Below are 13707 nucleotides of genomic sequence, written 5' to 3'. Positions count from 1 at the left end.
TCCGGATCAATTATTTATGCTTATAAACAACCGATCGATAGACGAGCCAGACAGCCCCACTCCAGGCTGCCCCGCGCCCCATCCCCATCCTGCTCCCTCTGCCCCCGCCACAGCGCTGCCCACCAGCGCCTCTCCCCAGCTTTCACGTGGGCCACGGGACCATCCCTGGGTCTCCGGCCACCGCCGGCTGAACCCTCCTGACGCCCACGTCTCCTCGTGCTCCTGCACCGGGGCTCAGCAGAGGGGCAGGGAGCGCGTCCGGGCGGTGCGAGGGGATTTGTCACGGCCCGTGCGGTGGGGCTGGCGGAGGGGCCTGCAGATGCCCCTGCAATCAGCCCGAAAGCGCAGCTTCCCTTTCTATCTGGACTATCTAGAAACCTTAACTGAGCAGGAGATGAATAACGCGGGGGACAGCGCGCTCAGGAGGGATAACGTTTCTTTCCACAGGCAGAAGCAGTTTCAGGTAGCGCTGTCACTTGAGCAGCCATCCCACCCCGGTAAGGGGAGACCGCGGCGGGAGGTAGCTGCGTGCCGGCAGGCTGCCGAGGGACACGCGCCCGGGCCGGCGGGGCCTGGACCACGACAGAGTCAGTAGAAATCTGCCTGTTGTCTGCGGGGGCCTTTCAGCATCGCCGCTGAGTCCCGGGGCTGCGGCGTGCTGCGCTGCTCGCTCTCTCTGCACGTCGCCCGTCCCTCTGCCTGCGTCTGGAGCTCGTCCTGGGGCAGGGGAGAAAAGGGCTGCTGAAGGTGCTACAGCTAATGGCTGCACAGAGGAATTGAGATCTCCTAGTGCAGACAGCGCAAGGCAGAGATGGGGTTCAATGGTCATGTCCTCCAGCTCCGCATCACCAGGGACTTCCCGTGCCCCATCCCCACACGTGAGCTCAGCGGCCGCAGGGGACGTGGCCATTTCTGTGCCACGTGCTGCAGCCAAAATGAACCTGTGACCTCCCGGCCCATCCTGCAGCATCCAGCCACCCCTTGAGCCTTTCTCAATGCTCAATGGGGGGAGCTCCCGAGGCTGAGCTGTTGCAGCAAGGCCTTGCTAGGTACAGGCAGCAGCACTTCTCCTGCTGCGCTGGTGCTTGGCACCTGCTGGCCATCGACCCCGGGCAGGGCACGAGCGCGCTCGGCTCCAACGAGGAGAGCGGGGCATTCCTGCGCCAGCTGCACGCATGCAACGGTGCACCTGGAGCGAAGATCTCCAGGCTCGTTCACAATATCGTCTTCCCTCTTAGCTCTCATTGAAGGAATTAGAAGAAACCCCGAGTCCCCCGCAGCTGGAAAGCACAAAGGACCGAGAAGCCAGCAAAGTCATTCAATGCCCCTGGGAGCTGGTGCGTGAATCCCTCTGCTCAGAGGAAACCAGAATTCAATTTTAAGCATTTCAACCCTAACAATGGCTCAAGGGCTTCTTGTTCCCAAAGCAGCCGCTTCTCCGTCTGCAGAGAGGGCCACGCTAATCCAGCTAAGGCGAGCGCAGCTCCGGCATCCCGGAGAGACCGAGAGGGACTGGCAAACCGCTCCCGCTCTCCTGGCTGCATTCATCCGAGTACGAGGCGCACGCGCCATCGGAGTCAGATTTATCCGAACATCGGGTCACGCCAGGCATCCGGCACTTTCCTCCAGCTATGGGGAGGACATGCATCCGAAGCACCTTCTGTGCACGATGCCTTCTCCATCCACTTCACTCCAAAACACTCCCAAGGCCGAACCAGGACCTCCCGCTGCTTCATTTCCAACTCGGGCATCAAAAACTGCCAGACACTATTAGCTTCTGATCAATGCAGATGCACGTCTCACCCATCCCGTGACCACCGCGGTGCGTGAATCCCCTGACAGGAGCGTGGGCAGAGGATGATATCCAGCCCTGGATGCAGGGTGACAGCTGCTGCCCTCCATGCCCAAAGGAAGAATAATCCTTATCCGCTCTCGGGCAGGAATATGTTGGTTTTTTCCCCACCCTTTTCTTCCAAAAACCTCTCCTAGCCCAACAGAGCTCAGGAACGTGTCCTTTTCTCCTCCCTCATGTCCTTATTTATTGCTTTAAAAAGCACTGGGCTGCGATGTGCAGTTTGCCTTCAGCTTGTGCTCCCCTGACAGAGAACCACAGCGGTCAGGGGTGGCAGGAAACTCCCAGACCTTAGTTTAACACTGGTGGGAAGTGACTGGGCTGTTGGTCAGCACCGCTCAGGCCCCCCGTGCTGCACATGCGCGTGCAGAAGGAGGCAGGGACGGGGCAGGGACGGCTCTGGCTGGGCAGGGTGCAGGTCCATGGCCAGGGCGGCATGGCACAGCCACGCTTGTGAGGGTAAAGAAAGCAGTGCATCTAGAGAAGCAAAGCCATGGGCTTTGAAGGGCAGGGCAGGAGACAAAGACATTCAAGGCCAACACACCAGGAGGTGCCGAGGCTGCCAGGAGACTCCTCAAGCCCAATGCAAATGAATAAGCTACCTGGAAAAGCTGCCTTCAAGCCCCAGAGCAAAGCAAAGGAGGGGCTGCAAGAGGTAGCAGCCACACCTGCAAGCCCCTTCACCCCACTTGGGCAGTGGGAAGGACTTTGAAGAGAGCGTGGCTGCCATCTGTGTCTGTGTTAAGGTCTCTTTCGCTGTCAGGATGGTTATAGGGTGTGTGCGACTCAGAGCTGGTGTGTACAGATGGGAAAACTGAGGCACTGGGACCACATGCTAAGCCAAGTGGCAGAGCTGGAAACACAAGGCAGGACTCCGGGTCTGCAGTACCGTGACTCATCCCAACCCCACAACACACAGACCAAACTCGCACAAAAAATCCCTCTGAGCTCCCGGATCCACGCGCCCTCTCTGCTCGACGGCACGGATCAGGCATATGCCAAACCTCCCTCCTTCCACGGAGCCATTAAGTCACTTAAGAAGCGGCCTTAAATATTAATGAAATTAACACAAGCTGAACTTTATCGCTGAGCCTCCCTCCGGCAATAAAGTGTTTGCAATAAAGTGTTCGCTGGGATCTCATTCATGCAAATTGTCTCCATGCCCAGCGTTCGGCATGTGCCAGGCAGGCCATGCTTTGCTCGCTCCTACTCCAGGAAATCCCGAGGCCAAGCCAAGAGACTTGCAGTGGGAATCATGAGCAAAGGCAGAATTTGTCCCACTGGCACCATCGCCGTTCTCAATTATCTCCCATCCTTGCTCCCGGCAGAAGCACTGGGATCTCTGGGGTGTCACTGCCGGGGAAGGCAGGCATCTCCACCGCCACTGCGGGATGAACCAGAGACCCGGGACCAGCTGTGTGCAAACCCCGGTGCCCCGGAAACCTTCACAGATAATTCAGTGACCCCCTTTTTATCCAAGAACAGCCAGACAAGGACAGGCCAGCTGGACAAGGAGAGCATCAGCAACCCACGCCAGCTGTGTGTGCTCCTTAAACGAAGGCTAAGATCAGGGAAGAAGGGGCCGGAGAGCCCCTGCCATCTGTGATGGGTTACAGCTGCCACGTCCCACGTCCCAGACTGCCTCTGCTGCCTGCGCAATCCACACGTGGGCAAGTAACCCCTCCCCACAGACACCACGATTATCTCCACCCACGGGAGATGGGCTGAGACGCGCCCCCGCGCCCTGCCCCGCTTTGCTCCCTGCTCTGGAAGAAATAGCCTCCGTGCAACCAGGCTGAGATGTCCTGCATCGCAGGGTGCTGCAGGGAACGCCCGACTGTGACAGCTCCCTGCTGCGCCCACCCTGCGCAGACAGCGAGGGCCCCGGGGTGCAGCCGGCCAGGCCCAGCTCAGCAAGAAGAGCTGTGTCCCCTGAGACCCCCAGCCCCGTATCCCTCCCCTGTTGTGAGCAGGCCCTTCCCCGCCCCTGGAGATTTCGGCCAGTGCTTGCAGAGCTGGTTTGCAAGGGGAAGCTGGAGGCTGTCGGGGTCCCTGGGGGCTAGACCCGTGCCCTGTGCTGCACTTGGAAACGGCCCTGTGCACCCTCAGCCGCTCATCCGCCTCCACCCTGGCAACACCACGTGAGTAGCCCCAGCCTTCCCCTGCACCCTGGGACGGGAGTAGGACCGGGCCCAGAACAAAGTCCCCAGGAGCCAGGCTCTGCCCCTTCATCAGCTGGCTTCAGCCACACTCCGAAAGCCCCCTCGCCTGCTGGGTTGCAAATGACACGGCCCTCTGCAGAGATTAAAATGTATTTAATATTCCACAGTCTGGTCTGTACATCACCTCCTGGGCACGGGTTCAAACCCCAGTACAAAAGCGGGTGGGTACCAAACCTGGCAGGTTGGATGGCGGTGGTATCAGGGCCTCAAACAGGAGGGACCCAGAGGCATTGCAAAGGGGCTCTCCTGCTCCTCCTCACTGCTGCTCCATCTCCATCCCAGCCCTCGGCCTCAGCGCTCCCATGCGGCACGCCTGCAGCGCAGGTCAGCGGTGAATGCGCCGGCTGTCTCACTTCCAAGCCCTCCCTGCACGTGCTTCTGGAGTCACCGCACCAATTCCAGATGTTGCAAGTCCTGCCCGGGGCGCTGCAGCTGGAGGGAAGAGCAGCGCTGCCTCCACAGAAGACGTGCCTGGGAGCCCTGCTCCGGGGGCAGCTCTCACTCTGGCTCCGGGAAGCAGGCTCCAGCAGCACAACCCACCCTGCACCGATGGGCGCCAGCCGGGACAGCCAAAGAGCCGAGGCCCGTGGCAGCTCCTCCACCAGGGCACAGCGTGGACCCCAAGGCCAAGGGCCTGCAGCTGCCTCTTATGACCAAGATTTGCAGCAAGGAGAAGCGGGCACAATGGGGTTTGCCGTCTCTCCCCACAGCCCCCAAGACGTGGTAGGAAACGAGGAGCCATCATTTGCCCTGGTAAGGGATCTGAGCTCACTGCAGATGCCTGGGATGCTCTGGCTTCTTCCTCTTGAATGCAAAGGACTGAGCAGGCGAACAACCTCTACTGAACCAGGCACGAAAGGCTGAACAGGAAGAAGAGATTCCCTTCCCCGAACTTCTCCTGCAAAGACTAGTGCTAATCCAGCTCCTGTGATGTGGGCTGCAGACAGCAGCTTTGAAACGAACAGCCCGATTCATGCAATCCCCAAGCAAGGGGAAACCAGCCGGTCTTTGCTTCCGAAATGGCGGGATGCTCAGGGCAGGCATTATACCTCTCCATCAGGGGCTCAGTCTGGGCTGCGGGCTTAGCTACACGCGAGGCTGGATTTTAATCTCCGGCCCCCCGGGGCAAAGACAGCACGATCCCATGGACGTGAGTGGGGTTACCCCTGCCTCAGCTGGGAGCCTGCAGGTCTCTCACCAGTCCCGTCCGCATCCTCCGAGCCAGGAGACCGAGGTGGGGAGGACGGTACCCAGGTGCGGCATCCTAAACTCCTGGCAATGACCCCTCTTGGAGACCGGGGGGAGAGATGCTTCTCACAGCCATTATTTAAGCCACTGCAATTTTCAGCAGAAAGAACGAAGCTATTTCCCACCCCCCCTCGCTTTGTGACTGTCAGCAGAGTCTATGTGACTCGAGGGCTTGATTGACCGGCATGGGGAAAACTGCAAATTTCCTGGCGCGCATCCGTGAGGCTGAGGGGGAGCGCGGAGCAGAGGGAGGCTGGCAACCGCATTCAGAGCCCATCACCGTCGCATCTGCAGCAGCCCCTCCGCGGGTGCATTACGCCAGGGGCTGGCAGGGTTTTGACCCACAACAACAAGGGGGGTTTCCGCGCATCCCAGGCCGGGCGGCTGCGTCGGTGCCCTTTGTCTGTAATCCCGGAGGCTGCTCCAGCGGAGGGTGAGCGCAGAGCCCCCGCCCGACGCGGGGGACCGAGACCAGCCGGGTGCTCACAAGGCGCTGCCATCCCGGCCCCGTGCTGCTGCAGTCCTCGTGCCACAGCGACCCTCCTGCTGCTCGCGGCTCTGCGGGACGCGGCCGGAGCATCCTGCGGCCAGGCGAAAGCGATGCCGTGGTGCATCGGGGCAACCCTCCAGAGGGACTTCCACGGAAACTATCGCGTGACCTGCCAGCAAAGGAGAAGGGCACGTTAGATAGAAGCACTGGGAGAGGAGGTGGGTGACACGTAGCTTCATCAACAGCTGCATTATTCCTCCTACCACCCAAGGGGCCTGTTGCATCTCAGAGCACCGAGCGAGCACGGGGAAGCGACGGGGCTGGGGAACCAGTCCTGAGGCAGGGGGGCTTCAGGGGTGGGTCTCCGTGATCACAGGGGCCTGGCCACAGCCCCCCGGTGCTGGTGGGATCCATGGGGGTAGCTCTGAGAACAGTCTGGAGCCTCCCCCGGTCTCCCCGCGTGCCGCGACGGGCCTCTCTCACCCCTGCACCTGCTCTGCGTGGAGAGCGATGGCCCAGGAGATGCATCTAGCTTGGAGGGGGAAACCATTTAGCAAACCTTGCCAGAGACCCATCAACCAGGCAGGTAATGGGGGAATTAGATCTCCATCCCCGCTTTTCTCTGCCGTTCTGTAAACAGTTTAAGCAAACTCTGGGAAGCAGGCTGCAGATTGTCTCTCAGCCCTTTAAACACTGAGCTATGCTGATTACTGTGGATAGTTTTATAGCCTTCAGATGTTCACACCCTATTTACCCATTACCACGTCCTTTCTTATGGATTTCACAGTAGGACGAGAGATTTCTGTCAAGGCAGCCCGCGCAGTGGTAGATTCATGTGAAATATTGCTATTTAAATTCCATCCCCAGCCTCTTGCGCATGCCAAACAAGAAGCATATTCAGCAGGAACAATTTAGCAAATCCGTTAACAATGGCAGGGAGATGAGACTGGAAGCAAAAAATATATATATATATATATATATATATATATATATATACACACACACACAGGGGACAATTTGTCCATAGCACCGAGCCCCAGTGAGCACCGGCGTTGTGCTTATTTGTCAGCACCCGGATGCTAAGGCAGCTCCAGCCCAGCCTCCAGAGAGGAAGGGTGCGAACCGAGTTGAGGCTGCGATGAGGCAGCAAGGGAGCAACCAGCCCAACTCAGCCCAGTCCAGCCCAGTATCTTGAAGGGACCCAGTACGGCGCTGCCAGGACAGACGTGCTTCCTCCTTGCTGCTCCTTGCACCTCTGAGCCTGTTGCCCTCGAGGGACAGCAACGCGCTTTCGGTGCTGCCAGCTCCTCCCATGTTATCCCAGCTCTCGGGCTGCCGCCAGGCTTGTCTTTGGGGCCCTGCCATCCTCCGCCTCTGTGAGAATCTCAGCTTTCATTAACAGAGACGATCGTAGCACTCGTGGTTGCACGGACAAGCTGGAAAACATGCTCTGAATGAAACCTGGAGGCTCAGGCTCCAGGTGGCAGATAAAAGGAGCTGGCGGCATATGCCTTTTTTAAAACTCATGATTTGGGGGGGCCTGTCTCACAGGCTTTGAGCACCGGAGGCGGGTGCTGCTTTCCTTCTGGATGGGCTGGTTACCCGCGGAGCAAGTAATTTGTGACAAAATTCTTCAGAGAAATGATTTCTCTCCCCGACGGATTATCTGTGGGCACATCACGCTTGCCTCTCATTTATTTCTTGTTTGAAATGCTCTGTCAAAGGGCTTCCCCCCAAGGATGCTCACTCTGCGGAGTGTTTGGTAATGGAAATGGTCCCACTGTTTGCCATGGCCCCCCCGCCGATCGAATACATCCAGCCCATCCTCCCGCTCCCCAGCTACCAGCCAGCAGACCTCAGACAGTGCAAACTTGTTCGTTAGGTGCAGTTGCCCGATGGGGCGTCTGATGCCCGTGTCGGCCCGTGGATGGTCTAGGAGTGCTCAGTTGTGGCAGCTGAGAAATGGGCCTATTTACGCCGGGCGCTGAGACCCATTAGTCACTTGGGAATACATCAGCCCTCAGTGTTAAGAGGCAGCGAGGGTGGTGGGAAAGCCCAGGGCAGCCTGAGGCTGTTCTCAGAGAAGGGCCAGAGACAGCTTCGTTCCCTGCCACAAGACCGGACCGGCCACGGAGGCAGCCGAGAGCCAGCAGCGCGGGTGTCACACGTGGCACAGACCCCCGGGAGACCCCAGCATGGGTCAGGCCCTCAAGCAGGCTGGGGAAAGCAAAACAGGCAAGCGGTGCCCAAGAGGGGCGGCCGCGCGCGCAGCAGGACACCTGGGGCAGAGGACCCGGCTCTCACACCCGTGGCAACTTTCTAGTGCAACCACACACAAAAACCTGATCAAGATGTCACCCCGGCCTCGCAGCGGGGTTGCATGGCGGGGGGGGGTGGGGAGCTTGGCTAAAGCATAAAGAATAATTACACTCAACTGCATGAACAATGATTACAGAATTATGCAACTGATTAACCATGACATACATGTAATTACTAATGAGTTTGATAAAATTTTAATTATACCTTGTTCTTCGGGGCATTCAGCAAGGCATGAAAATAATAATCATGTCGCTCTCTGTCACAGATGATTGCTCCAGCCAGGGGAGCCACGCCATCCCAGGCAGCCCTCGACGGCGCTGCCACGCTGTGCCGGCAGGCGGGAGCCGGGGCAGGTGCTCCAGAGAGCAGCCGGCGGGGAGGGGAAGGGAAGGGAGGGCCTCCGAAAGCCACCCCTGGATGCCTGGAGACCAGCCCCATGCAAGCCAGGGCACAGGAGGCAGCTGTGTCCTCGGGGGGGGGAAGTCCCACAGTGCCCGCGTGGCCTGGCGCAGCCGTGCAGACCTACCTTGGTGGTTTTCACTTTGTTGCCACTGCTGCAGCTCCATCCTGACAAGTCCGGCAGCACCTTACACTCTTCCCCTTCTAGACACGGCTCCATTTGGCACCACCACTTCTGAAGGACGATGGAGGCTGCCGGGAAGGGGGAGAGAGGGCCAGTGAGCAATGGGTCGGGGGGTGCACGCGGCTGGGGCACTGGGCGACAGGTGGGGAGTTGCTGGGGATTGCTGGAGCTGCTTTCCGGGCTCTGCATGCAGGAGGCAAGGCTCACAGGTTGTCCAGGCCTGCCCGAATAAAAAACCTGGGGGCCTGGAGGGCTCATGCATGCTGCCCACTCCAGTCACACCAGCCTCTCCGTCTCACTCCCTGTTTCCCGGTGCAAAAAAGGGGGGAGATCTACCTAATGCAGCATGAAAGCTGGCCATGTTTGGGGCCATTGTGAATCAAACCCTCCCACTGGCTGCGAGGGGAAATTAAACTGCCCCACCAGCCTCTTTAGGGGTTTAGAAAAATGACTTTGAAGTCTCCCTGCTGCCTTCCTGGCCCGCCCTGCCGATCCCCGAGGGAGACACGAGCCGAGACCAGAGCTGCGCCGGGCAGGGGGCCGTATGCGCACCCTACTCCAGAGGCTGGACACACCGGGATACAGGCCCAGAGACCTGCCCCAGGCCACAGAGCAGGGCCACGTGGAGACGGGCCAAATGCTTCATCTCACGTGATCCCCGCTGCTGCTGACGGGCGAGACGAGGCATCAGGAGGACTGCGGGTGCTTGGGGCATCGTGACCGCGTGGCAGGTGAGCAGAGATGGGGGACGACACCGCCTCAGGCATGCAAAAGCAAACAGGCCAGCGCTGGGTGGGAACGGGGACGCTCCCCAGCCAAAAGCATCCGATGTACGGAGGAGTTTGGGCTGCCTCCGTTCCCGCGTGCCTCGCCTCTGAAACCCAGACCCCTTCGCGGCGCTGCGGCAGACAGCTCCCGCGCCTGCCCACCCCGGGCCGTACTCACCGTCCACGCAGGAGGGGGCTGCGCGGGTCGTCCCCGCCACCTGCCCGGGGAAGCAGGAGCATTTCACCGTCTGGGAGCGCTCCTCGATCTTGTTCTTATTGCAGCAGCGGTGGGCGGCGATGACTTCGCACGTGCCAGGCTCCACGCGCACTGCCGGGAGGGAAGCGAGCACACGTCAGGCAGGCGGGACCCGGCCCACGTCCGGCTTCCCTGCTCCTCTCCCCGCACCATCAAAACACCGAGAAACAGAGAACACTAAAGTGCTGGTTTATGACCTCCGGGGCCCCGCGTCGCTCCGCGATTTCCGCCAGGAACGGCCCTTTTTGTGACCTAGTTCTTGTGTGGGGAGAGAGTCGAGAACAAATCCCTGTGGACTTTCTCTTCACCATTTAGACAGACAGACAGAGGCAGCATCCGTGTCTGGACTGTGGCTCTGTTGCTGCCGTTCGCACCCCGCGCTCTCCCTCCAGCCACCGCCACATCCTTGGTCCCGATTCTTTCATCGGGTGGATGGAGGAGCCGAGGCAGCCAGCCATGGCCCTGCGTGCAGGTAGCCAGCGTCTCGCTGGTTTTGTGCCTGGCTGAGAAGCTGAATCCCGCAGTTCCCCCCAGCATAAACCGTGCCGCTCTGTGCCCGCTACGGCTGCAGGGCCTCAGTCGAGTCAGGCAGCCAGCAGCAGTGGCCTCAGGATCCAGGACACCATAATGCACATGGCACGGCACATCCTGCAGAGCCCGAGACCCCAGGGGTTAACTCGATACGCCAGTGTGCCCAGTGCTGTCGGGCGTGCAGTCGGTACAGGTTTTGCAATTACCACTGGTTCTATTTGGTTTTATTTATTGTTATTTCATGGTCATTTTCTGCTAATGAACCGCTGCTTTCATTCCTGCCCATAATAATTACACAATTACCTATCCTGGAAGTATTTCGTAATAACATCTCTGGCCATAAATTTTACTCTCCCTTTTAAATGCCATCATAATTCAGTTTTAATGAAGGTTTGATTCAAAACGAAACGATGGACTTTGGTGAAGGCGAAGAGGAAAGCAGCTCGTAACTGAGTGAACACAGCTGGGTTTGTAAATGGGATTTCCAAATAAGCCAAGGAGTGATTGAGGATCCTCGGCTCTAATTGTGAGTGTTCATGCAGATGGCGAAGGCCCCTGCTGTGCTGGCTCTCCCCGGAGCAAGGGTGTCATTGCCGGGTCTCCCTCCCCTCCGCTCCCCTGGCCAGACCGCCTGGCGAGAGCTGCTGGTCCCCTCTGCGTCCTGCTCCCCGCCCAGCCTGGCCTTGCCGTCCCTAGCAGGGGGGTTTGGCCAGCTCAGCCCATGACTCCAGGACCGGCTCCTGCCTGCTGCTCTGAAATGCTCCCCTTCGCTGTCCCCAAGCAGCCTCGAGCTGGCGATTTCCCCGTCTTGGGATGTAACCGCCTGGGAAATGCGCTTGCAGCTGGGCACGAGTCCCCAGCACAGGCCCAGGCTCGTTAGCTCTCCTGAAGGACTTACTCCCGATGAAGCCTCAGGCTGCGTTCAAAGGGCCGGGAGCCTTTCTCTCACGTGCACACGGCAGCCCCACAGCCCCGGGGGCTGGCGCCGATGGCTGCCATCGTAGCAGGAATTGCTGCTCCCCTCAGAGGAAATCACAGGCCCCCTTCCCTGGGCATCACTACAGGCTGTGTCTGCTGGGCAGCCATGGCAGGGACCGGGAGCTGGCGCCCCGGCTGTCTGGGAGCCGGGGAAGAGGATGGCGAAGGCAGCAGGACACCGTCCTGACCCTCCCGCTGCGGGCGAGGGGAGAACGGGGCTGGGGGCAGGGACGCGGCGCTAAGAGCTGTCTTCTCTTCCCCATTCAGGCCCCCACCTGCTGTGGGCTAAATGCCCCCTTTGCCGCGTCCTGATCTCACACGGGCGCCGGCAAGGAGCCAGCACCAGCGCCCGAGGGCCTGTTCCCTTCCACCCTGCCAGCTGCACAAGGGACCTGGGCACCGGGGCGCAGTTCTGCTCCCCTGCCCAAGTGCCTGGCAAGCAGCTGCTGCGGAGGCAGGGGAGCGCTCTCCCTCCACGGTGCCGCCATTGCAGGCATCGGGTCAGCCGCACACCAGCTCTGGGGTGTGAAGAAGCGCCAGACACCTCCACGGTCGCGGTCACAGCTGCGAGCACTCGGGGAAGGTGCTGCCCTCCCGGCGCCAGCTCTGGGACAGCAGAGAGGGGATGCACACAGGCAGGCCTGTCTCTTGCTGCGGGCTGGCTCGTGCTGGCAGCAAGGGCTGGGATCTCGGCAGCAAACCCGTAATGCGGGGGGGACAACGGCTTCCCACAACGGAGTTTGCCGAACTGCGCCCAGACTCACTGTGGACCCACGGCAGCCAGAACCTGGGCTCTGCCACCGCCCTGCTATGCGACCCTGGGCCTGTCACTGCCTCCCCTGCCCCTTGTGTGTCCACTCGGCTCCAGCCCTCCCAGGACAGGTCAGTGCGTGCCATGAGCCATCTGCATTCGGGGCCCTGCATGGTACAACTCTACTACTAGTATGCGCTAAATAATTAAGATGCTCAACTCACTACTGCCTGTTATGCATGCATTATTGAGGAGGCTTTCGGAGAGAGGCAGACCTGTTTTTATTGCTCATTACCACTGCCCCACTGGTGGGACTTCCGCTGCATCATGACACGGAGGCTGCAGAGCAGCTCTGCTACACGCCACGCACACGCCAAGACGTGTCCTGACAGGTGATGAGAGGCAGCGCAGGGCATAATGTCAGCAACAGCAGGGCCTGGGCCCAGCGACCCCAGCTGTGGCTGTGGTCCTAAATGAATGCCCGAGGCCTGAAGCCGGGGTTTTCTTAGCAGCTTCAGGTGGGAAGGGCCCTCCCAAGAAGGCAGGGAGCAGGGGCAGGAAACCTGGACACGCAGCCCATCTCAAGGAGAAACGGGGGATGTGCAGCTCCACACCAGAGAGATCCTTCCAGTGCCGGGAAAGCTGGGGAGGGCAGAGCAAAGCGACCGTGCTGTACAAACGCAAGTCGGGCCCGGCTCTGACCCCATCCCTGCGTTACCAGCCGGCGTCGTGCCTGAGCAACCACCATGAGATCTGGCCTATCCTGGGATTGTTTTATGCAGGTAAAACTTGCTTATGCGCACACCCACGTGCATGCATGTGCACAAGACAGAGGAGCGTGCCGATATATCCCGTTGCACGTGTGCTTGTGCAGTGCAGGGAAACACAGGCCGATTTCACGTCCCAAAAATCCCACTGGCAGCTGCTCCAGTGCCATCGCGTGAGCTGCGGCCGTTTCCGTTCTGGGCCTGCCTGTTCAGGCTCCACGTGGCAACCGTGGGAGCGGTGGGTGCCTGCCGCTTTGGAAATCAGGCCACCTATTTAGATGCCTAATTATAGGCACCCAAGTGTGAACGTGTGTCACTCTGTCTCTGCTCACGCGTTGCTCTGGAAGGAGCAAAGATCTCCCAAGAGCATCTCCGGCAGTCATCCTGGTGACCCCGGCTCCGACGCCCGGCACTGAAGGCACGGCACGATTTCCACCTTGTCAGTTCGCATCGGTGCGGAGCGAGGGTCTGATAGCTGCGATCAGCCTGCCCTCCTCCACGCGGGCGCTCGCTCGTGGGGGCCGGGCGGCGATAACAGCCCGAGCATCACTTGGCAATCAAGCCCTCCTCGGAGCTGTCGAGCCAGGCACCACCTGCCTCGTGTGCGTCTCCCAGCAAGCTCCAGCCAGCCCGGAGACTGTCTGATGTGAGTGTTTCCCCAGGCAGGAGCGGTTTCAGTCCCCGGCTTCCCTCGGGGCAATCCCGCGACAGATCACATCTGGGAGGTGACTCGGGTAGACCCCGGACGCCCCGAGCTGTGGCCAAACGCAGCTCCAGAGATGAGGACGCAGGTTTATCTTCACGTTAGCCCGTCACTGGTTAGAAAGGGGGTAAAGCAGGTAACTGCTGACTGGCTTGTTGGCAGAGTCTCTGGACGATGCGTTTTGGGTTTAAGCAATGCAGGCAGGGATTACAGGCTTAGAGCTGCTTTCGCTGGCAGGGA

At 59.8% G+C, this 13707-nt stretch overlaps 1 protein-coding gene across 1 annotated transcript in view; it reads right to left on the bottom strand.

Moving 5' to 3' along the window:
* Positions 1-4148: 4148 nt before the first annotated feature.
* Positions 4149-13707, bottom strand: part of FAM19A3 (family with sequence similarity 19 member A3, C-C motif chemokine like) — a 12531-nt gene continuing 2972 nt past the window's right edge. The window contains exons 3-5 of the mRNA XM_019514087.1: positions 9660-9809; positions 8658-8782; positions 4149-5981 (exon numbers count right to left, since the gene is read on the bottom strand). Of these exons, the coding sequence (XP_019369632.1) occupies positions 5970-5981; positions 8658-8782; positions 9660-9809 (287 nt within the window). The 3' untranslated portion in view covers positions 4149-5969. The remainder of the gene's footprint in view (positions 5982-8657; positions 8783-9659; positions 9810-13707) is intronic.

This window comes from Gavialis gangeticus, unplaced genomic scaffold (assembly GCF_001723915.1).
Source record: "Gavialis gangeticus isolate Ggan-Ray unplaced genomic scaffold, GavGan_comp1, whole genome shotgun sequence".
In the NCBI taxonomy this organism is placed as follows: domain Eukaryota; kingdom Metazoa; phylum Chordata; order Crocodylia; family Gavialidae; genus Gavialis; species Gavialis gangeticus.
The sequence above is the reverse complement of the archived record's forward strand: the minus strand, read 5'-3'. Positions and strand labels throughout refer to the sequence as shown.